At 45.7% G+C, this 24,183-nt stretch overlaps 1 protein-coding gene across 2 annotated transcripts in view; it reads right to left on the reverse strand.

Moving 5' to 3' along the window:
- Positions 1–862: 862 nt before the first annotated feature.
- Positions 863–24,183, reverse strand: part of bach2b (BACH transcriptional regulator 2b) — a 91,665-nt gene continuing 68,344 nt past the window's right edge. For both annotated transcript variants that reach the window (XM_076084002.1, XM_076084000.1), the window contains exons 3-5: positions 16,387–17,898; positions 7,788–7,994; positions 863–6,616 (exon numbers count right to left, since the gene is read on the reverse strand). In XM_076084002.1, the coding sequence (XP_075940117.1) occupies positions 6,137–6,616; positions 7,788–7,994; positions 16,387–17,898 (2,199 nt within the window). In that variant the 3' untranslated portion in view covers positions 863–6,136. The remainder of the gene's footprint in view (positions 6,617–7,787; positions 7,995–16,386; positions 17,899–24,183) is intronic.

Raw genomic sequence — 24,183 nt, forward strand, 5'->3', positions numbered from 1 at the left:
AATTGGCAACCACAAAAAAAAAAAAGATGAGGGAACTTCCTTATGGTTTATCATACAGGATGAGCTGGAGGAAAAGGGGCTCTTCAAATTCAGCATTTTGAGAGTAGCCTGATATTGTTCATGAATATATCTCACTAATGTAATCTTTTTATTGGGGAATGTTTCTGTTGTGCTGTTTTTTTTTTTTATTAAACATGTTTCCCCTCTTCAGCAGGACCAAACTGTTTTGTCTGAGTGGTGTGTGGTTTAGTCTATAAATGACTTAATGAAGCATACAGTGGGCTCTTTACCAAGCTATTGCTGCGGCAGGATGTGGTGATGTCAGCCAATTGGTCGGCCTCCGTCCAAAACGTTGTCCAAAAGATGTCGCTCTCTTTTGCATAATGGGTAAAATGAAAGCAGACCGAGCACATGAGGGAAAATTAACTTTCCGGTACACAAAACACTGGTTTGCCTCCATTTTTTCATGGAGAGTGGAAGAACTAGTTGGTCTGACCTTTCATACCCTGTCAGCTGCTGTCTCCGGCCAATCAGGGAGGAGCTCTGGAATCAGTGCCCCTTTAACCATGGTGCCGTCAATCTCCCCTCATTTGCAACCAATTGGTAGTCAAATGCACTTAAATAGTAAACTAGTGTATCCTCTCAAGTCAGTGTGTTAGTGTAGTAGAGAAACAAGTAAACATTCCCTTCTTTGGAGCTGACTAACATTACAAAAAATGACCCACAAAGACATTTTAAAGGGAATTAAAGTCTCCCTACAGAAAACCTGCGTGAGCAGAAAGACAAGTATTTCTCAAACATCACAAGTTCACCGCTCATAGAAAATGAAGGCGGAGCAAAAACAGCCACAAAACACGGAAGGTGATATGCATGTTTCTTTATTTCATAAAGAGAAATGGTGTCTAGACAAAAGAGTCATTTATATAACACTAGCAATTGAAATGAATGAAAATGGGGTTTGCACAATACCGTATTTACAATGGTTATTAAGTCATTTTAATTAATTAGGGTCATGTAGCATTTAAAAATTATAAAGGTAAGAACTCTTAGTAGAGAATAAGCAAATAACAGCTATTTCAAATTGACAATATTAACACAAAACAGTCATCTAGAAAAATGAAGGAAAAAAAAAAACCCGACAACTTGAACTACGAGCTTTTACATTAAAAATTGATGCACCAAAATCTACTAATACAATAATCCATATAATCTGTGTAAAAAGCATGTAGAAAAAACACCTGATGCAGTTTGCTGATACAGTCATTGACCAGTTATGAGAGGTATGAAGGATTTCACAGGTAGATAAGTGTGAGAAAGTCCGCACTGGTGACTCAGGGATGGGGGCCCGGGCCCCTGCATACACTCACTTCACTTGAATGTGAACTATGGCCTCTGCAAGTTCTAAGGCAAATATCGGAGGTGCACTTGTATCCATGTAATGCTGACCCATCCCAAGAGCTTGTCTGTCTCTTTACACAAAAAACTGACAACCAGTCCAATTAAACCGAGCGATTTTTACATGGCAAAAAAAAATGTATCAAACATGACATGACACCTATTTGTAAACAGTTTCCTTTTTTTTTTTTTTTTTTTTTTTTTTTTTATAGTTTAATGATCTCAGGCTGCGCATTCGGCCAGGATACCAGATTTTTTTCTTTTCTTTTTTAAATACAGTTGAGCAATCTGTGAGAATCATGTTTTTGTTCATATTCTTTTATAGAACAACCTTTGGAGTTGAAAAGCCAGTGTTTGTTTCAGAGAAGCAGCAGCAACAAAAAAAGAAAATAGTTTAACGAAACAAGACAAATACACCGCAAATAAAAAGAAAAGGAGGTACGAGCATTCAATTACAGCAACCGCAATCTGCTGTAATGGCCATAACCCCCCAAAAAAAGGAACCTTGAGGATCAAATGTGAGGTGTTCATGCTTATTATGACTGGTACATCATTTTAAAGCTGCACTAATCAATATCTGTATATGAATGGATGTGTAATGTGGAAAGGGTTGCCCGTAGCTACGAACCAGCAGAACTTTTTTGCCTCTTTTAGCTCCATTTTTCTTCCAACCAGCATCGGCATTTTTCTCAGGAGTTGGTGGAGACCAAAACAGAGCTGAAAGAAGAGCGAATACTGGACGTACATTCATCAGGTGGACACCAACACAACATCAAATGAATGACAATGTTGCTCTGTGTCTGCTCCATGGGAAAGTAGGCAACCCTTTGCTAAGCTTTTAGCCGTTAAAGCTTAATAAGGTGATAATATGTCAATGTGGTGTTTACAGCTTGTTCTGCTGCCCCCAAGTGGCCAAACAAAGCAAGTCCAAAATAAATCTGCACAAGAGTGACACCCAAAATTATAAAAAAAACAAAAAAACATATTTTCTCGCTTAACTCATAGTTGTATCTAGCCATGCATATGGGTTTGGGTTTTATTCACCAAAGTTTTGAGTTTGCCTGACGAAACCAAAATACTGTTCACAGCAGTGTGATTATCCAGAGTAACAGGCTGCACCAAATAAAAACCATACTCCCTGCATGACTAGATGCCACAAGACGTAAGTGAGAATTTTATTTGAACTTATTCATTTTTTTAACCTTGAACCGACCACCTTTAACAACAGAGGACGTGTCTTTAAGGGACGCCTGTTACTGCACTTTGACCAAACAGTCGGTGTTGGAGCAAGCAAGCGAGCAAGACTGCGGGGAGCTTAGAGGTCTAGACGAAAAGCTTTTCTGACTGCAGAGAGCGCTTCGAGAGCCTCTGTTTATCCAATCATCATAGCTCTACGGGGATCGAAGGGGTTTGTTAAGGTGAATTATCAACATTCCACAGGTATCAAAGAAAATTCTGCTGTATGCAAAAACAAGAACGTGGTCTTGGTGGTGTTGTTAGGACATCTGAGGAGACACCCAGAGGCAATAGTTTTTGCTACAACACATTCATTTTCTCCAGACAGAAAGAGGGCTTCCTCAATTTCAAGATCAAGCAAATGAAAAAGTATACGCGCATAGAAATGAGTTGCATAACGTTTGCAGAAAAGAAGCTTCTGTGATGGTTCCACAAAAAAAACTACTACTGCTCCGCGCTATGTACTGTGTGTGTGTGTGTGTGTTGTATGAATACCTGCGCATGTGTGTGTGTGTGTGTGTGTGTGTGTGTCTGTGCATATATGGGTCACTGTACCAGTCGTTTAAGAATTTAAAGACAGGTTTATAAAATACACTTACTCTGTTCGGCTGCATAACAGAAACAGTCTCACACGAGACATCAAATTTTTAAACTTTTAAAATTTACATCAGTTAAAGAAAGGGGGAAAACATTTCCAAACATGTCATCCACACTTTAAAGCCCCAATCCCAGATTTATTTGGCCGATTAAAATAGATTTTTGTTTTAGGAATTAGCTTAAGAATAATCTTTAAGAGGAATACACACCGGGGCATTTGTTTTTCTTCTTCGTGCGGTTAATTTGCACGTCAATATATTTTCTGGCGGCGTAAGTTTTTTTCCCGATCTTTCTTAGCTTTCGCACCGCAAATGAAGGCTTCAACCAATCAGGTTGCGCGGAACGGATATACTCTAAACGTCCATTCCGGTGTACAATAACATGGCGGCTCCGTAGTCCGAATCAAGACGGCAACCTTTGTCACTCCTTTCAATCTTGACAAACGCAGCGGCAGACCAGATCCACTTCTTCTGTTTTCACAATAAAAGCCCTAGACATATAATCAAATTAGCATTTTGCTAAAAGAAAACTTAATAAAACAGCTTACAGAAGCTTCGGCTAATCATCAATTTAGTTAAGACGCTCCATTCTAACCTTTTATTAAAATGGTGGGAAAAGTTTTGATGCGTCACTTTCGCAGGCGAGTATCTTCCGTGCCGTATATTTGTCACGCCCCCGGTGTGTATAGTAAAGTAAAGCATAGCGAGGATACTAAACTTCGGGATCACGTCTCTCTATTTCCAGAAAGAGAGCAGAGAAAGAAAGATGACGCCGATGTACAGAAGCTAGGGGAACAGCGGCTAGCCAACAGGTTAGCCACATTAGCTTCAGTTCTCAATTGAGCGAACGGGGCAGTCGCCATTTTGGATTGGGGCTTTATTGGGGCTTTTTTAAAAAAAAAGAGCGATGAATAAAGCTTCACATTCCAACAAAATAAAATATCATTTTCAAAAGCTCCGGAGGGAACTTACGAACATAAGCTAGACAAACTAACTAGGCCTACGGCTGTAGGCGGCATGCATGCACGTCACAAAGGAGGATGCTCAAACGAATGCACAGTTTAGGGCAAAAACGTGTTACTATCTTAATATGATTGTTACTCAATCACTCGGACGACACGTACACTGCTTTCACGTCAAAATGAAATCCGAGTTAGCTTATTCAATTCCTTATACTGAAACATTAGCTTCTTTTGACGTTCAGGGTTTCATACGCGGCTTCTTCATAGAGATACTTTTTGAATTGTGTGATTATTTAATCACATCAACGAGATGTTTTCATCTTGAAGTGCCAATCTAAGTGCTCCAGTCTGAGACTTTTTAAAGGGGTCCGACACAAAGATGAAGTTGAAGTGCTAAATGGCTCTGAGCGCTTGGGGCCGGAAACAAAGTGCCTGATTTAAGTCAATATTTTGTGTTCTTTTTTTTCCATCCGGGATAAAATTCTACCCGTCACTTCTATGTTGGCGGCGCTTTTTTGCATTTTATATTTGTAACACCGCAGCATGTCTGTCGAGAGTGTAAACACGAATAGCGTCTTTCAAATACTGACAAGAAACGAGATTTCCTCCGAACGACACACGGCAGAACTCTGTTTTTGTTTTTTTCACATTTAAAGAGGAGTTTTGAAGGTCTAACTTTTAAACATGCATGGGGGGGCTCCAGAATTTCACACGCGTGTTGACGCGTGTGTCTGTGTGTGCTGCACGTGTGTGTCTGCATGTGTATCGAGCCGATTTCCTGAGTATAAGAACGCTCACCTTGAAGGGTGGGGCGTTCGTTAGGCTGGACAGGAAACAGCAAAAAAGCAAAGATTTTCCCTCAGCAAACAAAAAAAAAAAAGAAAGAAAAGAAAAAGGTGCTTGATATAACCCCGTGTGACAAAAAAGAAAACAAAAAAGAAACATCTAAGCCTCTACCTGTACAAAACCACTGTTACAGTCATCATGCTCCATACTATGTACATTTCTGCCAAACAAGCACTTGAAAGTCACCGGAACAACATCCAAATACAATGGTATTGCTGATGAGTGGGAAATAAAAAATAGCCATTTAACCGCCTGCAAAAAAACAACAAAAAAAACGTTTTCCTTTCAATTCAGTGCTGAGGAAGGCAAAGGAGGAATGTTTTCAGGTTACAGCCTGTACAAAGTTCTCCCGCACGGAAATACAAACGGCAGACGCGTGGAGACATTTTCTTTTTTTTTGTTTCTTTTTTTGCATATGAACATTTTACCGTCTGGCTGCGTCCCGACTTCCACCGTGTGTGCAGAAGCTGTGTTCTCATTTTTCATGAATTAGGTTGAACATTCAGAGGATTTCTTTCATTTTTTTTTTTTTGTTGTTGTTGTTTTTCCTGAGTTTGAATTGCTGTGACGAAAAGGGCCACTGAGATATAGCGATAGTAGAACCGAGAGAGAAGAAAGAGACAGAGAGACGTGGAGAAGATCGATAGAGAGAGTGGGTGAAAAAAAAAAAGAACTGAAAGAGAAAAGGCAGGAACAGAGATACTGTCGGTACACCAGAGAAAGACAAAGAGAGCTGCTGTTTAGGTCCGATGAGGTTTAACTTTGAGTTGTGACTCGAGGAGAACAGAGTCTCCTCCGCAGAGGTTGCTGTCGGGGCGAGTATAGCACCATTGTACGCGTTTTGGTGAGAAGTTCCCACTCTGTCATGGTAAGAGGAGAATACCTGGAGAACAGTATTGCTGCTGTTAAGACAACTTTAGTGTCGACCGTTCAAAAAAAAAAAAAAAAAAAGACAGCACAAAAAGACATAAATACAAACAAAGCTTGTTTTTCAGTGAACACTGGCAGAGGCTGACCGTCTCAGCGACCCCCGAGAGAGAGGGGGGTTTGTCAGAAGAGTAAAATTAAATAAAAAATACGACACAGAGAACTGCCCGCTACTTAGTCCGTCCTTGGCTGCTCGTCAGTCGTACATTTGTCAGTCATTTCCTGGCAAAAATCCACCGTCACCGCCTGGTTGGACTTTTCCACGGACAGCCCCGACTTTGTGTACAAGCCGGCGTCCTGGCCGTCCATGTCCCCGTCCTCCGCCCTGTTCCTGACGGCCGAGTCGGGCTCGCTCTCCGAGGGGCCGCCGGGCGACCCGTGGAGGCTGGGTTCCGGCGTGGCCGAGGCCGAGCGACCGGTGAGGTCGATGCTGGTGGTGTCGGTGTTGTTGTTGGCGGTGGCGGGCTTGGGCTCGTGGGTGTCGTTGGCGGGCCGCAGCACCGGGCAGTAGTGGTGCAGGGACTGGACCTGCTCGGGGCTCAGCTGGACGTCCCGGCACACCTCCTGCGACAGGCAGGAGAAGTTCTCCCACAGCTCGCCCATGCACGCCTTCAGCTGGTTCCTCTCCGTCAGCAGCTTCTCCTTCTCGCACACCTGCACACACACACACAGAAGATGACTTACTAGGCAGTCCAGGTGAAGCGGACGTTAGAGCGCCTTTAGCTTCTGTCGCGGTTTCAAATGATTTACAGAAGAAAAAAATCATCCAATCAAATGAGACTTTGGGAGACTAGCTCGCCACACCGGACACATCATAGTAGCTAACAGTGAAGAGAGAAACAGGAAGTGGTGTGTTTGGACATAAATCGGCAAAAACTTAGTTTAGCCATTAGCTTAAGTTTTTAAGTCTTCTCTACCTTTAGATTCTCTTGATCTCAATTCCCTCCCAAAAACAATTTACTTTTATTAACTTTGTGACATAACTTTCACTATATCCTGTCCACGAGACAGATAATCTGTGAACTAATCGGGTTCCTCTGCCTCCTTTTAGTGCTCCTAATGGCCTTTGCAAGATTCCATCCCGCCCAAAGACGATCAACCAATCAGAGCCGAGGAGGAGAACGCAAAAAACAGTTCAGCTTCAGGGGGTAAAGGGCGTTGTTCTTGTGGCCAAAAAATGCAAATGAAAGCAATATTATGTCACTGGTCTGTGAGGCTGCTGTAAATAAACGGGACTGGAGGACAGATGGGATGTTGTTGCAGTTCCTACTTAATGCCAGCAGAGGTAGACAAAGCCCATGTTCTTATGGGCATCCATGTTTGCGCAGAACAAAGACTGTGTTTTATCCCCCATCACTTACATTGGGATTATTTAAAGGGCAACATTGTTATTTTTCATCCATATTTTCCCATATTTTTGTTGTCTAAGTGACCAATGGCAGATAACATTTTTTGAAATTGGTCAAAGTATTGAGGGAGAACACCGCAGACGGCAGCCGCTTAACGGACTGCAACGTAACCGCTCTGGGTAATTCCTCGCCGTCAATGTGCGTCCGCTGAAACTGCTTGTTTTGTGCCACTGACATGCTCAGATTGTTATTAAGTGTCTAAAGGACATAGCAAAAAAGATTTTATTTCTCTATAGGGTCCTTTCCATGATGTTGTCAGACACTTATAGTAGCAATCGGAGCATGTCCGTGGCAAAAACAAGCACTTTTATTGGGCGTACATTGAGGGTGAGGAATTGCACCGAAAATATACATCGCAGTTTCAGCACAGCGTACAGGTGACAGGTGGGCGACTCGGACAGAAGCGGTCGACTCACCAGCTTCCTGATCTCGCACTCCAGGTTCATGATGCAGTCGAGCTTCCTCTTGCGGCAGCGCTGCGCCGCGATGCGGTTCTTGCTCCGCCGCCTCACGTCGTGGATGAACTCGAGCTGCTCCGAGGTCAGTTTGTGCATTTTCACCAACATTTGGAAGTCGTTCCGTGGAAGATTCGTGATTTGATCGACGGGGAAAGGCAGCTTCACCTGTGAATAAAAAGAGGGAGAAAATGAATTGTAATTTATTTTGTTATTGAGCAATAATTAAGGTGGACGGAAGTGGTAATGTACAAAATATAATAATAATAATGATAATCTTGATTCATAAACGTAATTATTAATTGATGAATTAAATTAGGCCTGCACCATATATCGCTTCAGCATCAACATTGTGATGTGCGCATGTGCAATGGACACGTAACAGGACGCACGATGTCTAGTAAGGCATCATGCTGCAACTTATTTGCTGCTTGCTGCCCAATATTGTGCAACTCTAAATTAAATTAAGGACGCATTATTGAGCTCAATAACAAAAGGAAAAATTGCAAAAAAAACTATTTTCCATCATGTAAATGTTAAAGCAGGAAACACTTGAATTGTGAGATAGAGCCGGACACACGATTACATGAAAAACGGAAATATTTCCGAAAAGTTTTCGGTCATTCTGGCTGATTAGATCTCTGCTCAGGTTGAAATAAGAACTATAGGATGATGAGGGGTGTAAGTTGCTGCTCTGAAACGGGTGCAACAAAGCCAACGGGAGAGTGGAGGCGATGTCAGTCAGACGTCCGTCTGTCCACAAAGGTCCAATCAGCGGAATAGAAGTGGAATCTGTGTGGGTTTACATGTGATCTGTTCTTTTATTGTTACTAATAAAACTCACAGTTTGAAGAGCAACTTAACACCCCATCTGCCGCTGTGCCGCCCCTTCACGTCACCCCGGTTGTTTACTTGGTTGCATTTTTTGCGACTGTTCCAGGCTTAATGCACAGACAGTGCACGAAGGACTGTGATATTTTCTGAGACCCAGTATTTTTAAATTTGCCTAAAATACAGAACATTTCGTATTCCTCCAGGGTTATGTAACTGGAAGTGTGGAGAGGATTTTACGGACTGCAGATTTTGGCACCGGGGTTTTTCTCTTTTTCAAAGAATGCTGCCTGTTGTTATGTTCACACTACAGATTTGGATCTAAGTCATTTTATAGTGTAAAAAAGTGACTGTGCATATGATTAACAAAGCCAAAAGAGTGGATTTAGTCTCAAGATGCTCTTTAATTAATCTGTTTAGACTTTTTTATTCAATTTATCAATAGATTTTTATTACATACTTTTGGAGCCGCAGTCACTTTTACAGGATTCGCAACTCAAAACAAACAAATAACAAATATGTAACTAAAGAGGAGACACCCGAGGTGCAAAGTTAAAAAACAAACAAAAAAAACGAATAGATCTCACTATGATATAATGTAATTTATTAAGTATATTTTTGATAAATCCAGGTTCAAAACTCTTGTTTCTTTTTTGAAAAATTTTTAGGGATAAAATGTTTTGTGTGAACACATTTCAACTAATAGATATCATCATGAAACTTCCCCCAGTTTATTACTTAAATTGATAATAATTTTTTGTATTACAAGTTTTCTGAAATGTTATGTTTAATTATGCAAATGAGGCATTTTCTAACGCTGACTTTAGGTTAATTTAGGAGAAATCCACAGATACAAATAGACGAAGTAGAAAAATAAACACCTAAATGTGTATTTCTGGTGTTTTCTTCCCTTCCCACTAGTCTGAAAGATGATATGGAAGCAAATCTTAATTGACCAGTGCATGAAAGGCGATGTCTTTTGCCCTGGCGGCGTCTCGCCTCGATAAACCTCTCCTGTGTGATTCAGCGGGGTAGATTAATGAAGGGTTACGGCTAAAGTCACCAGGTGCGTAGAGGAGAACGTCCAAGGTGAGTCGATGCATCACCGTGCCCGCTTACAGCCCCTACGCCCGACCACAAGGTGGCAAGAGAGCGCCGCTTCGCACGCCTCCCTGAGCAGGACTCGGTGAGCCTCGGCTCCCTCCGCCTTCCATTTCACATGTAGCGCATTCCCAAGTAGAGGGGGAAAGGTGATCCAAGAAAAGAGTCACCTCTCCATCTGTCCCTAAGCAGCTGGAAGGGTGCCAGTGTGCCAGATGGAGAGGGGGGGGGGGGGGGGGGGTGACTCGTCAACCTGATTCAAATCGGTGTCAGGTGATTTCTGGGGGCATGAATATCTACACCGGCAACCAGCGGCATCCTTCTGCGGAACAAAAGAATTAGCGGGAATGAACGCAGCAGAGATTTGGAGACCCAAAAAAAAAAAAAAAGAAAACAAAAAGGAAAAGCTGCGTGGTTCCCTTTCACTGATATGACACCACATCAAGTGTTTATTACACAGTTTTGGAGAGCGACAATGAGCCGGGCCTCCCTCCCTCAGGTGATGGCAAACCTTGTGATAAGCACATCACAGGCTGATCCACCACCAGCGGTATCTGCGTGCACCAGGGACCCTGCAGCTTTAGGCGGCGAGCGAAAGAGGTGGAGGCACAACAAAGGGCCAGAGGAAGACAGCCGGCGAGAGCTTGGCAGAGATGAGAGGAGCCGCGGCTCCCTTTTCCCCTTCCCCCCTCCACCCCTTCCCCGTGGCTGCCTCTGAGGAGCGCAGGAAGACAAACAAAGGAGAAAGAGGAGCACGGCTCCACGCTCCCGCTTGTACCTGGCTGCTCAAGGCCAGGGGGGGCAGATGCTCCCCCGGAGACCCTCAAACCGCTCAGATGACCGCAGGCGGCGGCAGCTCGGTTTCATTTTTATTTTTCCCGCCAAGCGGTACACAGCGGTGGCCGTGGCGTCACCTGGTGTAAGCGGCGCTCTCGGCGGGGGGGGGGGGGGGGGGGGGGGGGGGGATGAAGCGCCTACTCATGACAGAATGCAAATTACTCCTCACTGAGGAGCAAATCTAGATGTCAATCTCTCCCCCCGAGCGGGGAAAATGGCTCGAGTTTCCTCATTAGAAGTGCAGCCCCGCGAGCCGCCAGGAGCCCCTGTTTCTCATCTCAGCTCGACATCTGCATGCAGATGCATGAATAAATAACGACTGGAGCTTTCAGGGCCACGCTGGGCTCCACGCTGCTCTGCCAGGGCATGACAGCTCCATCCTCAGACAGAGGAGCAGGGGGAGGGGGGGGGGGGGGTCCAGAAAGCTGTAAAACATCAGCATGGGCTGCCAGCTTCATCTAAAGCAGAGGGGGAGTAGGGGGGGATGACTCTGTTTGTGATCAGGTAGCCTACATGGGTCTGATGGGATCTGTAGCCAAAACCCCGGGGCTGGGAAAAGAAACAAGGGGGAAGGGGACGCTGCGACCTTGTGATGGATTCTCCCCCTCCCCCCCCCACCTTCATCATCTCATCATCCACCAGCCGCCGGTACACAGGGGACGGCTATATTTAACCGCTTCACCGAGACCCAGTTCAGCAGCGAGGCTGGGGGATGACAGAGTGCACTTCAACGGCGGTCGCGAATTCACGGCCAACTGTCCCGGATTTGCATTTCTTTCTCGGCTCTCCTCGTTTCAGCCTCCTCCTCGCCGGTCACTCTCTTTCTCTGGGTCATCATGGAAATGTAAAGTAGGGCTCATCCGACATCAGGACCAGCGCTGTGCTAGACCTCAGCCCCCGACACTGTGCGCTGTTAGAAAATTCAGGGTCGAAAACACTATATCTGTGGGTCAAGTGGAAGATTCAGTCGAAGGGGTGAGATGATATTGACTCTCATTCTATACACGTTCGGGTTTATTACAACGTTAATATCATAGGAGTAAAAAAAATCTCACGAAAAAATGCAAAGTTATCTTTAAAATGGAGCAGCCGGATGTTTTAAACATGTTTTTTTGTGTGTGCATCCAGGACGTACTCTACGTACGTCTTCACAAATATCGTAACTTCTGTTCATTGGTTGTGGCAAAAACAACATGGCGACGGCGCAAGTGCCGAACTCGAGGCTTCAAAACGGCAGTCCACAAACCAATGGGGGAAGTCACGATGACTTTTTTTGCTGCATGCTAGTAAAGTGATCTAATCCGACCCTGTCAGATTTGGTGACTTTTAACCATCGTTTAAGAATGAAATAAAATTAGATCTTATCGTGCGCCATGGGGTTTAGAATTCTGCACGTTTTTTGTGTGTGTTTCATACCATCTCTGTAATTAACCCTGTTGCATCTCACATGCTTGTAAATGGGATTATAAAGAAAGCATCGCCGCTCTTATCCGGAGTCAGATCTTAATGAAGATAAAGTGGGGAGGTTCAGCAGCAGCTGTGTATGTCCGGGGGGGTTAAAGCAATAATCTGCAGCACGATCAGTTAAATAAATGACTGTTTGGCTGCTCTCTACAGAATGAATCATAAATAACATCAACCTGTACTACGTTCGTAAGAAGCTTTATTTATGCAAGCAGCATCTGATGCTTGTTACTTCACTGGCAGCAGTAGCAGCTGCAGTTTGTTTGGACTAAACGCGAGAATAAACGAGTAATTTATTTTTAAAAAAAGGTGCCAAAAAACAAACAAAACACTACACCAAACTTGCAGCAGTGGACTCACTGTTTGATTGCCAATTAATTTCTTCGAGTGCAAATAAAAGAAAGCACCACAGCCAGCACTGGCCGCCAAGCTGCAACAACGTGGCCAAAACCAACACAAGACTCCTGCAGATTACCACTGTAAAGTATAGCTGGAAGCTAATTGGACTTCTCAGTTCTTCCAGGACTACCAGCTGGAGTTGTCTCTCTGCCCCAGCCGGCCCTGAGGGCCCACGTACCGTACAGTACGCTGCAACTCAGCATCCCGGGGATCCTCCACTCCATCCCGATCGCACACTACACACACACACACACCCACACACACACACACACACACACACCATCCTCTCCTCCGCACACGAGACAAATAAGAAGCATGAAAAAACATCTCCTCCGTTTGGTGTCTATATTTGTCCCGCTCCACCGAGCGCTCCACGGCGTACGCTCCGGGGCCGATTTGGGGGGTAATGAAGAGGCACTGTGTCTCATTTCTTTGAACCTAGTTTGTTTTTTTCCCCGTAAATGCATCAAGCTAGATAAATATAGATTTCAAAGTAAAACGCTTGGGTAAACAGCACTCCTCTTGCTCAATAAGAACAAGCCTCCCTCTGCGTACACCGCAGGCTAAAAAGTAAGGCGTCCTGTACTACAAGAGGTACATTTTTAATATGCAACGCCCTTGTGGATGAAATGGATAAATTTATCAAATAACCGTAGTGCAAAAGGCACCAGTTATCTTATGCATACCATTGCTACTATTGCTCCACAGCTAACGTTATGATTGGACCACAGCCACATCATACAGGAAAGGTTCTCTGGCGTTGTGCACGGGTAGCAGAACTGATATTGAGGCCCGTGCACTTCCTGTTACACATTCATTCTTTTGCCTGATACGAAAAAAACAAAACAACAAAAAAAAAAAAGACAATGTGCTGATGTATCAGGACTACTTCCTCATTCCTTCCTCCCACTCGCTCTGAGATCAATATTTTCGGCGCTGTGGTCAGACGATACGCTAGAATGAGCTCGACGCCTACACTGCAACCGGGGAGCTGGAGCTCTGAGAGACACAGAGAGAGAGAGAGAGAGACACACACACAGAGACAGAGAGAGGGAGACAGACTGAAGTGCAAAGTGAGCTGTGTAAAGATGCAGAACACTGGTTGCAGTGGCCACTTTCTGATGTGTGCGCTAAGAACTTGAAAAGTGTGAAAGCGACGTTGTAAGGAAGAGTAATTAAGTCAGTGAACTGACTCAGTCATGTCAGTGACACAACAATATTTACCCTATGTTTGCTAGGATTCCCCACCTGGTAGGAGCTCGAATATTTCCAAAACATTTCTGTATCTCCGTCACACTATGCATGACTTTCTTTGAATATAATAGTAAATTCCATCATTGCTGTTGCAGCAGTATACAAGTAAGACCATATCCAGTCACATCTAAACCACAAGTGGGACGATGCATCCATCGAACCCCTCGAGGAGCCACACTTGGGTCAAACTTTTCATTGGTAACAGAGGAACGTGGTAATCCTCTTTCAAAAGCGGCTCGTCTCTCTTTTTAAGGAGAGTCTGTGCTGCAGTCTGCTGCGTGAAGCTGCTGATAGTTCTCAGATGCGGCTCATATAGATGCAACTGCTCGTAAACCACAGAGCAGGAGCTGCCCAGAGACCTCGAGTGACTCTGGCTACCTTGAATGACTAGGCTTCGGTCAGACCGCCCTGCAGTTTTAACAACTTCCTTCCTCATCGGGATCCACTGTGTCCAGTCCACAGTCCGGGGCTGCAGCTATTTTTACCGAAGCTGCTGCCATTTGCCCTGTAAACACGGCGAGGCCCCAGCCTTCCCCCCGTGTTTGTTTGTACGGCCAAATCACAGAGAGGGGCGGTAGGAAAACGGCTGGCCCGGGAAGCATGAGGTAGCACTTCTTCACCACAAAGGCCAAGGGAGAGCAACCTAACACCGAGCTTCACTTTGTCAGTACCTCTCCGTTGCCTCCGCTTTAAAAGTCGTAGTGCAGGCGGATCTGGGGAACGTTCATTCATGAAGGAGCTTATCAACGGCCCGCGATAGCGAGTGGAAAGCTGGCAGACAACCCTGCGTGAGTCAATAGAGATCTGACAAGAGGATATTGTGTGGAGTAATGGAGCGCCGTCAATGGCTGACACGTACATAAACACAGTCATACCCCACACAAAGAAATGACAAAGGGGACTGAAATGTCTCCCAGTCATTTTTTTTTGGGCTGCTCTCCCGGGTTTATAGCTCAGCGCCGTGAATCAATCCAATATAATTTACAGTAGCACACTCAGCAGGCCCTTGGAAAGCCCATAAATCTAATGGCGGAGGGTGATGTGCGCCACGCTATGAGGGTAATAATTACACATTACTGCTGAGCCTCTTTATCTCGCAGCTCTGTTTGAGCAGTGGAACTGAATTCTTTCCAACGGGAAAGCAAAATCCTGTCATGTAGCTCCAACCCTTACAACACACCGACTTGCACTTTGAATCTGATCACCATGGCAACGCACCACTTTCTCTCTCTCTCTCTCTCTCTCTCTCGCCCTCCATTTCTGCTCACCCCCTCCTGAACACTTAGAGCAGTCCTCTACACCAAGCTCATCGAACATTATACTGCGTGCACCTCGAGCACACGTCGCTCTATGTGAGAGTCAAGATGGCCTCGCCGGTAACTCGGAGCCAAAAGGTCGGAAGTTCAAGCTCGACATGCGCCGTCACAGTCTAGAGAGAGACATGTGACAATGCTAGTGTCATGTGAAAAGCTGAGTGTAGTGATATATAATTTATTGTAAAAGCATTTCAAATTCCAAACAGGGAAACTCAAAAAAAAAGCTCCTAATAGCCTTTGAGAGACATTTTGGAGATACAAGGCTTTCACCCGTCACTAACGGCACGTGTCAGTGAAAGGCCTGAGCCGCGGATGGAAAGTTTAATCATTAACGCGGGTAAACAGCAGCGCTATGAGGAAGCAAAGCAATTCAGTGTAAATTGAATCTAATGCCTTTCACCGTCCCTCAGGTGGGAGATCTGCTCATTTTGATATTATTACACCGGCAATGCGCTCCTTCTGTGAATTGGAGGGTCCCTCACTGATCTTTACCCAGTAAACAACAACAAACAGTTGTCTAGTCTGCAGCTTGGAGGACGTCTGCCCAGGTGGATTAGGGGGAGGCTGATTAGAGGATTGGCTATTCATCCTTGTCAGCACTGTCGAGCTACACTACAGTCCCGCCGCGAGACCGAGCTGAACCTCTCGCCCACTAACTGCAGCCGCCGGCCATTAAAACGTAATGGCCGTAGTACATCGCTGCTATAATGTATCGGTTCTAATCGCTTTGCGACGCACCGCACACACCTTCACTGCGGCTGGGTGTCACCGCTAATTGCCAATATAGATCAGAAATGTCAGAAGTCAGCTATAGGCTTGATTGAGATGTAGCATTATGCATATTTATAGGGGCGGATTACAGATGTCGGTGTTTCTGCTGGGATAAGATGAGCTAGTTAGGGTAGTTGGCACTGGCAGGGAGAAGGATAGAGCCAGAGGGAATCACTCCAGAGGGCAGTCCTACCCTGGGAGGATCCTGAGCCTTCAATGGCCTGCAGCGCTGTTCACACACGCACGCTGCTCTCAGCTACGGTGATGAACCAATCGCAGTCTTAAAAGACAGCGCCACAGCCTCCTGCATTTAGGCTGTCCTGGTGCATTTGGGCTCACATATTCAAACTCATTACACAGATCTCCAGCAGTGCATAAAGCAGATTAATAATATCAAAGCACATCTGTGCCCTTTGGTGATGCTGTAAATCTTGTACTGAACACTCCCGCTTCAATTACATGATGATTTAATGACTGCTAATGCAGACCTGGAGAGCAGGGCACTGCGATATAATTAGCCTTGGTGGAATTAAAGTGGAATGGCTACGTTGTGCGCTACATGTGAGAGACAGTTGTTTTACACTCACCTCTGGCCCTCGATCCTGTACGTGGCAGGACTCGCTGTCTCCCTCTGAGAAGGAACCCGACTCGTCGCTGGAGTTGGTGCCGTAGGACTGCTCACATTTGATCTTGGGCCGCACCTGGTTAAAAAGGACATCCCCGCCCACACTTTGCTCCTGCTGGTCCACATTGAGGCAGCGTGCCACGTTGGAGCATGGCGAGGAGGAGAACTCGAACTGGGGCAGGCTGCAGGGGGAGCCTCCGCTGCCGTCCTCCGCGTAGGAGTACGAAGAGCAGGAGCTGGAAGTCCTGGTGCGTGTCTCACAAGGCGGCGAGCGCGGGCACACTTTGATTGGCACTGGGCAGCTGGTGTTGGGTCGTGGGCGGCACAGGAGAGGGGGCTCGGTGGAGGTGGCGTTGGGAGAATAGGTCTGGGAGGTGGGGAGGGACTGGCTGGCTCCCGCCCACAGGCTCTTTGGCATGTGCTCAGAGAGCTCCATCTCCAAAGAGTTCCCACCAGGGTAGGAATGTGCTGGGGTTCCCAGACGGTTGCAGGCCCCTGAGGAAAATATGACACTACGGCGATCTAGCTCAGCTTCCTGTTTGCAGACCCCATCGCAGGAGGCGGACTTGAGGGACAACCCTGCAGGGAAACCGTCCACATCCTTTGGGGATGTAACAGACAGACACAGCTCCCCAGTGAAAGGCATGAAGTCTTTTTTATGATCTCCCTGAGAGTTTCCTTTGTCCTGGGGGCAGGCAAGTCTGTTGGCGAATAGCTGCTGTGATGTGTCGGGCAGACTGGGGAGGTCCACCCCTTTCTTGAAGAAGGCTCGGAGGCAGGGAGGGGACTTGGTTCTCTTGGTTCTTTCCACAGATATGGGGGTGTCCATCTCCATGGCTGTCTCACTGTCCTTATCCCTGACTTCCTGCTCGTCCCCTGACAGGCACAATGAGACGGCCTCTTCCTCTGCCTGCGGTTCAACTTTGATCTGTGCCAAAGGCAGCCTACCCTGACCCGGAACTGCCCCGCTGACACTGCTCTCCTTTAATGTGCTTGGAAAACCTGAGGTACTGGTGTGTGAGGAGGTGTCATTATTGTGCTTGTTGCAAGCCCACTGGTATTTCCTGTACTTTGGGCATCGCGGCAGGTCTGACGCTCCGTGCCGATCAAAGTCCAGCCGGCCATCTGTGAAGTTACTGGGAATGGCAATTGCTAGCCGATCATCGTCAGAGTGTCCAAAGGAGGCGAGGGCGTCGGCACACCGTCGCGCCTTGGGGGAGGCGGGCTTTTCCGCCTCCGACTGCATGCTCTCATCCTCCGAGTTGTTAACCTCCGCCGCCACCTTGTGGCAGAGCAGCAAGCCATCCTCCTCACTGCGCAGCTGAGCTTCCAGGAAGCGAAAGCAGGAGTCCTCGAGGTTGTGCATGCGCAGGAATTCAGCACAGCGGATGACCTCCTGGATGTTTTCTCTGCTGAGTAACAGCTTAGCAGTGTAGGCAAACTGCAACAATGGAGCGAATCCCCTGGCAGTGACCTGCAAAAAAACAGGGAAATTGCCAGCATTACCATCAGCACAGCCATTGTTCAGAGCACTTGGAGTGTGGTGAGACAACCCGACAGCTCCAACGACCATAAACAAACACTATAAAGTACCGGTTAATAATCTTTTCATCAGGTCAGCACTGAACTCTCTATCCAGCAGTAAATAAGATCTGGTGTTCTGTGAGTGTTGGCAGGTTGTGTGTCCAGCCTCATGGTCATAACAGCAACTTGTGGGACATTCCAGTAGTCTACCACTGTCTGCTCCGTGGTCATATCATTGGTTTCGCCTACAACCACTCCCCGTCACTGCTTTGCATTTACAAAACCCTCACTTACTTGAGGTAAGATATCTAGGCACAAGTGCTGCTTTATATTCATACACTTGCATGTATTCACTGTAGATGAATCTATGTATACAATGTGGTCTTAACTGAAGGGCCAAGTGATGGTTATTCTTCTAAAAGAATCGGCAAAGATCTTTGTTACTTGTTCAGTGAAGTTCTAGCTCGAGGTTTTATGTCAGTTCCAAGATTTTGACACCCATACAAAGCTAAGACTTTTTCAATAATTGATTTATTAATGCTTACTTGATATGAGAAACTTTTTAATTTAACAAAGGAAGCCAAATTTCTTTTTTTAAATAAACTGATTTAATTCAGGGACTATTTAATCAAAATTATGAACCTGACCACACATTCGATGTCAGCTTTCGGAACTTGAGAGTAAACTGCTGGAGGTATAAATAAAACATTGAGGTTTGATACCCAGCCACTATTACACGTGGCACCTTTAGTTAAAACCGCTTGGCTTAACCTTTGGAGATCTGCCACTGATTTGAGTGTGACCAGCAGTGCACTGTACTGTAAGTGCCCCGATGAGGGCACGGCCCCACAGCCACACTTTCTGTGTGAGTGCCCTGCGTCGTCAGGTCAAGTGCCTGTAAAGCCTAATGGTTTGTAAGACTACGGCTTATCCCCGTTGCGGCCATGTGGCGTGGGATGACAGAGGGAAGCCTTCCATTTAGACTTAATGCCACATAATTAGGTAAACTCCTGAGCCTGCAGAAGTCCAGGCCGCCCTCTGCTGCTGTTGTCACTAAGCACACAGACCGGAGAAAGGAGCCAGAGCAGCCGGCTTTAATACGAGGCTTGTCTGCAGTTTGGAGATCAGCGTGAGGTTCACACTAGGTTGCATTCACCACTTTACTCGGGCTCTAGCAACCAATCCCCGCAGCTTTATCCCGGCTCACTCGCTGGTGACAAACACATTAGTGTTAGGCGCTCGGGGGAATGCAATCATCCCACATGCAGGGAAAAAGGTGCGCTCGCAAACTACAATTGCAGCGAGTTCGCTTTGAATCTGAGACGGGCATTGTTTGCTTTACAAGGCACCTTTTCAGAGGCTGAGTGATGTGAAGTTTTTCTTACAAGACTTAACGGAGCCCTCGCAGATGTAGGGGATGCGCGGCACAATGCGGTTTTAATGAGCCCCCTGTTTACTGATTGTTTTGTTGTCCTTTGGGGGGGGGGGGGGGGACAAGAAGACAAATTACCCTAGGTGGAATGGTATACACTGCTCCAACGGCCTCCGCCAGACGCACTAGTAAAACAGGATTTTCCCTCTTTAGTTAAAGAGCTTCAAAAACCACAGAATCTGTGCTGTGGCTTTTTCCGCCTGGAAAAACAACTTAGCAATATGCATGAGGAAACACAAATATGTCAGTAAAAAATAGCTTGAGGTCATCGGAGTGGGTCTAAGAATGTGTTTAATCACCTGGTTTGGTGGATTTTCAGGAAGATGAATACTAATGTGCAATAGGTTTGCTGCTTCTGTTTAAATGTTTAAACCATATTTCATCGACTGCTTTACTTGTTCACTTCTAGACGTTCTGTGTGAAATCAGAGATAATACATGCTAGAGGCTCAGAACTTAACAACCAAATGGAGGATCTGCCTGTGCCAATTTCAATGGAACATGACCCCGAAAATACAGAAGGGGATTATGTGATTAAAGCGGAGATATGAGAGAAATCAGAGATTTAAATTGTAAAACACCCAACTCGACTTTCAGCTAAACTCCATGATCTGCAAGGTAATGTGTCAGAACGACTGTACTGAACTGCCTCTGGCTTCCAACTGTGGCCGTACGATACTGTCTACGACTGTACTGAGCACACGCTGACAGTCATGCTGCTCTTATTTATAATGGACTTTATGCAGCGTACACGTTGTCAGAAGCCAGCATTTAAGAAACACTGAGGCCCCCCCCCCCCTTTGCCAGGAATAAAATTCTAATGGGGAAACATTGAATTCTTAATTTTTTTGAGAGTGGATAAAATGTTTTAAACTCAAGGTATACTTACGAGCTTATTCTGAATATTTCAACCAAAGCCCACGTCTTTCCTCACTTGAAAACAACTAAAAGTAGTCAAATTTAGATATACTGAGTGTAAAAAAAACATGAATCGACCTATATAGACTCCCCCCCGGTTGGTCCAGGTTGCTAAAACCCCCAAATTCCAACACGCTCTCCCCCTAGTTTTGTTACGTAAATTCCGCACTTTACCAGTTACGTAACGTTAATGAATGAATATACTTATTTTAACCCAAACCACGAGCGGTTGACACCATAAACTCATGTTTACAATGTTTACTGAGTTAATAAATCAGATGAGAGGAAGGGTCATTTTCTCATAGACTTCTATACAATCCTTACAACCATTTTAAAGAATGCAAGTTCAAAGCACTTCCGCGTTAGCTTCTCTTTTCAGAACCGGAGGTTGCCGCCTGGTCTGTAACTTCCACCGCTCTTTTATTGTGTTGCCCCCTCCATTACACATCCCTCTTTTCCACAAACCACTGTTGCTTATTAGAAGACTGCCTCTTGAAAAGCTATAAATAGATGTGTTTCTTATTGCAGTCTACTGGGAAGTGAGGCGCTTCTTCTTGACGGCAGCAGCTGTCAAATCTTTCAGTGTGTCTTTGTACTGGCCCGCGACAGCTTGGACTATTTCCCAGATGGGTTTAGAAGTTGCTGCTTGTGACCTTATCATCTACATTTAATCAAACATGCTACAAAGAGAAAGGTAAATTTCCAGTCGAATAATTAGATGTGCTCACTCATTTAGTGCTTAAATCTTAATTCTCATGTTCATTTTGAGTTTCGCATCCGTAGAATTGCTTTGTTGCCGTGACGTGGCAACAGACAGCCAAATGGTTTACCAAATCGTAAAACATCATACCAGCACCGGCCTTAACAGATGTGTGATATGCTAAATACACATCTGTTTGCATACAGTGTGTAATGTGTGACGGGGACTACTGTGAACACTTAAGATAAGATATTTCTGCATTTTTGGTTCTGCATCCTTCTTGCGTTAACCCAGTGCATCCACAGGCTGCCGCCTCCCAGCATGCCCCTGGTCTAAAGCAACGGTGCGGTGAGCTCCGGCTAACAGACCGACAGCACCAGCCACATCAGTCATTGTTGAGAGGAAGCTGCTGACTCCATATCTGTTAGGGGGTGGTGTGGGGGGATTGGTGTGTACGTGCCTATGCTAGGGTAAATGGGTGGGTGGGAGTGTGTGTGTCTGTGAGGGATTGGGGGAGGGAAGAGGCTTTGAGTGGACTATCTGCTCTGCTGATGAGCGCAGCACATCCACTACACTATCACTGCAGCACTGCTCAGGAACACACACACACACACGCACACACACACACACACACACACACACACTTACACACACACACACACACATAGACTCACATTTCTGAATCCATTGAATCTGAATAGCGTGCTCTTTTTCACTGTAAATTATATGATTATAAACTGTATGTGCCTTTTACTATTACACATTATTTTCTCATACTTGACAAAGCTCCTTCAGAGCCACAGAAGACATTCCTGTGAGGATACAAAGTGAGTATTAGCTGTGCATCACTGTAACTTTGTATCGACTTTACTCTGGTCATTCCTCTCTGAACGTTCTAAGAAAAAAAGGTGGAAGCCAAAATATGCAAATGTAATCCAGGTGGTGCACCTCAGAATGCGGTCTGAGCGATCGGATCTCAATGCATCCTCGTGGCATCTTATGTGCATTCACACATGTACTTAGGAGCTGTCCACTTGTGATGGGATCACCCAAGACTTACGTCAATGCTGTGTGTAAACAGGGGCCATAGGCACGCTTGATGAGCAGACTGCACAAACAGTCCAGCAGCAAGTTGGAGCAAATAACAGGAGGTGAAAATTTGCTTCACGCCATGTCTGAACATGGACTCTTAATTGAGTGAAAACCTATTGCCTTGCTTCATTGCTGTATGAGCCATAAAAGAAACAGAGACATCTTTGTAATATTTACTAATGAATACTAAGTCTACATTTCCAGTGCAAAATATTCTATATGCAACAACCGTTTCAGAGCAACAGGTGTTTCAGTTTAACGAGTGACCGCGTTAACTGTGACCTTCTGTGTGACTTTCAGCCAAATGCATCCCTGGGGTGGAAAATAAACACTGATGAGTGTGTATTCAAAATGGATTGACACCTACGTATTCTGTTAGTGCTTTTTAACAGCTGCCGTCACTACGAGCAACCTCGACCACGTCTGGCCGAGAGTCACCGGTTAACAGGGTCGCTCTTTAATTAAACCGAAACACCTCTATTGCCGCAAGATATTAAACGTATTGACTGGCACTGGGCTGGCCCATAATTGCTCATGGTTGCAGCGTCCATTTTTAAAACTGTGAGCCAGATGTCCTGGTATTTGATGTTCTGTACATCACCAAAGATGATGTTTTTATATTACGTGATTTGTGTGTTGGGGATTGACATACAAATTAAGATCTCTTCTATTCACATATACAGCACACACACAAAAAGAACTACACACAATCCTTCTGGCAGCCTGTAGAAGTGCCCGTCTTCTCTGTACACACACACACACACACACACACACACACACACACACACACACACTCACAGTTAGTTGCTTTAGATCTGGCCACGCCAACTGTAACGGCGAGGCAGTGGCGGCTTAAATGAGGCTGGCTGGCTGCATCCATCCAGGGCTGCTGATAAACAGCAAAGCTGCAGGAGGAAAAGTGCTGAGCCTACCAGGGATCTATTTTCAGCCAGTATCAGCAGCTGCTGCCTGCGGGAGCGCATCTTTATGTGTGCCCTGCACCATATGTGATTACTCCACTGTTACAACCGGCACAGCGGCCGAATGAAGGAAAGCGTAAAGTGAGCGACACAGGATGGGTAAATGTGAGGGAGGATAGACGGAGCACGGAGCAAAATGAGAGGGGTTAGGGGAGACAAAATCACAGCTAGGAAGCTGTCGAAGGAGGAAGAGGATGATACACGCGGCGCTTCTTGGTCGTTAGCCATGGCCGCCGTGACGTTTGAAGCATTTCAGCTGTTAGCAGCACTTAGCGTATGAGTTAAGACAAAGAGACAAATTCATCAACAGGACAGATTGGGGCCATTTTAGGCCCCTGCTCTGCGTCTGGAGTGGACAGACGATACCATTACAGGGCAGGAAATTATAGGCAGCGGCCAATCATAGACCCCGGACTGTTCGCAGGACTTTTCTCAGGAAGCCTGCCAAATACCCTTTCATAAACAGGCTGAGCAATACTACACCACCCTCCCTTGTCCTCCCCCAAGTCACTCTCCCTCTTCCCCTCACCCAGCCGGTGCTCCTCTCTCTCTCTCTTACATCGGCCTTTCGCCTCCGCGGAGGAGAGGGCTAATTTATGCAAATGTGTTCCAGCGAATTCCTGCATGTCATGCATGCTAATGAGGACATGGCATGGCATGACAATGGAGCGCGAGGGGAAAAAACACTCCATCTTCATTGGAGGGAGCGGCCGGCGCTTTCGACATCAGATCTGCTGAGTAACCTGACATCAACCTCTGTGTTTGCAGACAAAACAGTAAGGGGCCCCCGTCACGGCCCTGGTGGAGACGAAACAGGCGCTGTACTGTACGCTGTCATGACGCCATTGTGGGTTAAGCTGTCGTGCTGCAGGAGATGACAGGAAATGTGTGGGGACAAAGGGCCTGCTGCAGAACAGAAAAGCACCCGGGCCGGAGGAAAGTCTTTTGTAAAGACAGCTGGCAGCAGACATACAGTAACCTTTCTAACCTATCAGACAGCTTCTATCCGTCCTACAGCTTGCATTAGAAATTATACTGAGAAATGCATGACATACTGTTAAAAATAAAACAGTCAGGTGTAATCTGATGTGACGAGCTACCTGCAGTACATTGG

Source organism: Anarhichas minor, unplaced genomic scaffold (assembly GCF_050575085.1).
Source record: "Anarhichas minor isolate MPS153535 unplaced genomic scaffold, ASM5057508v1 ptg000136l, whole genome shotgun sequence".
Classification (NCBI taxonomy): domain Eukaryota; kingdom Metazoa; phylum Chordata; class Actinopteri; order Perciformes; family Anarhichadidae; genus Anarhichas; species Anarhichas minor.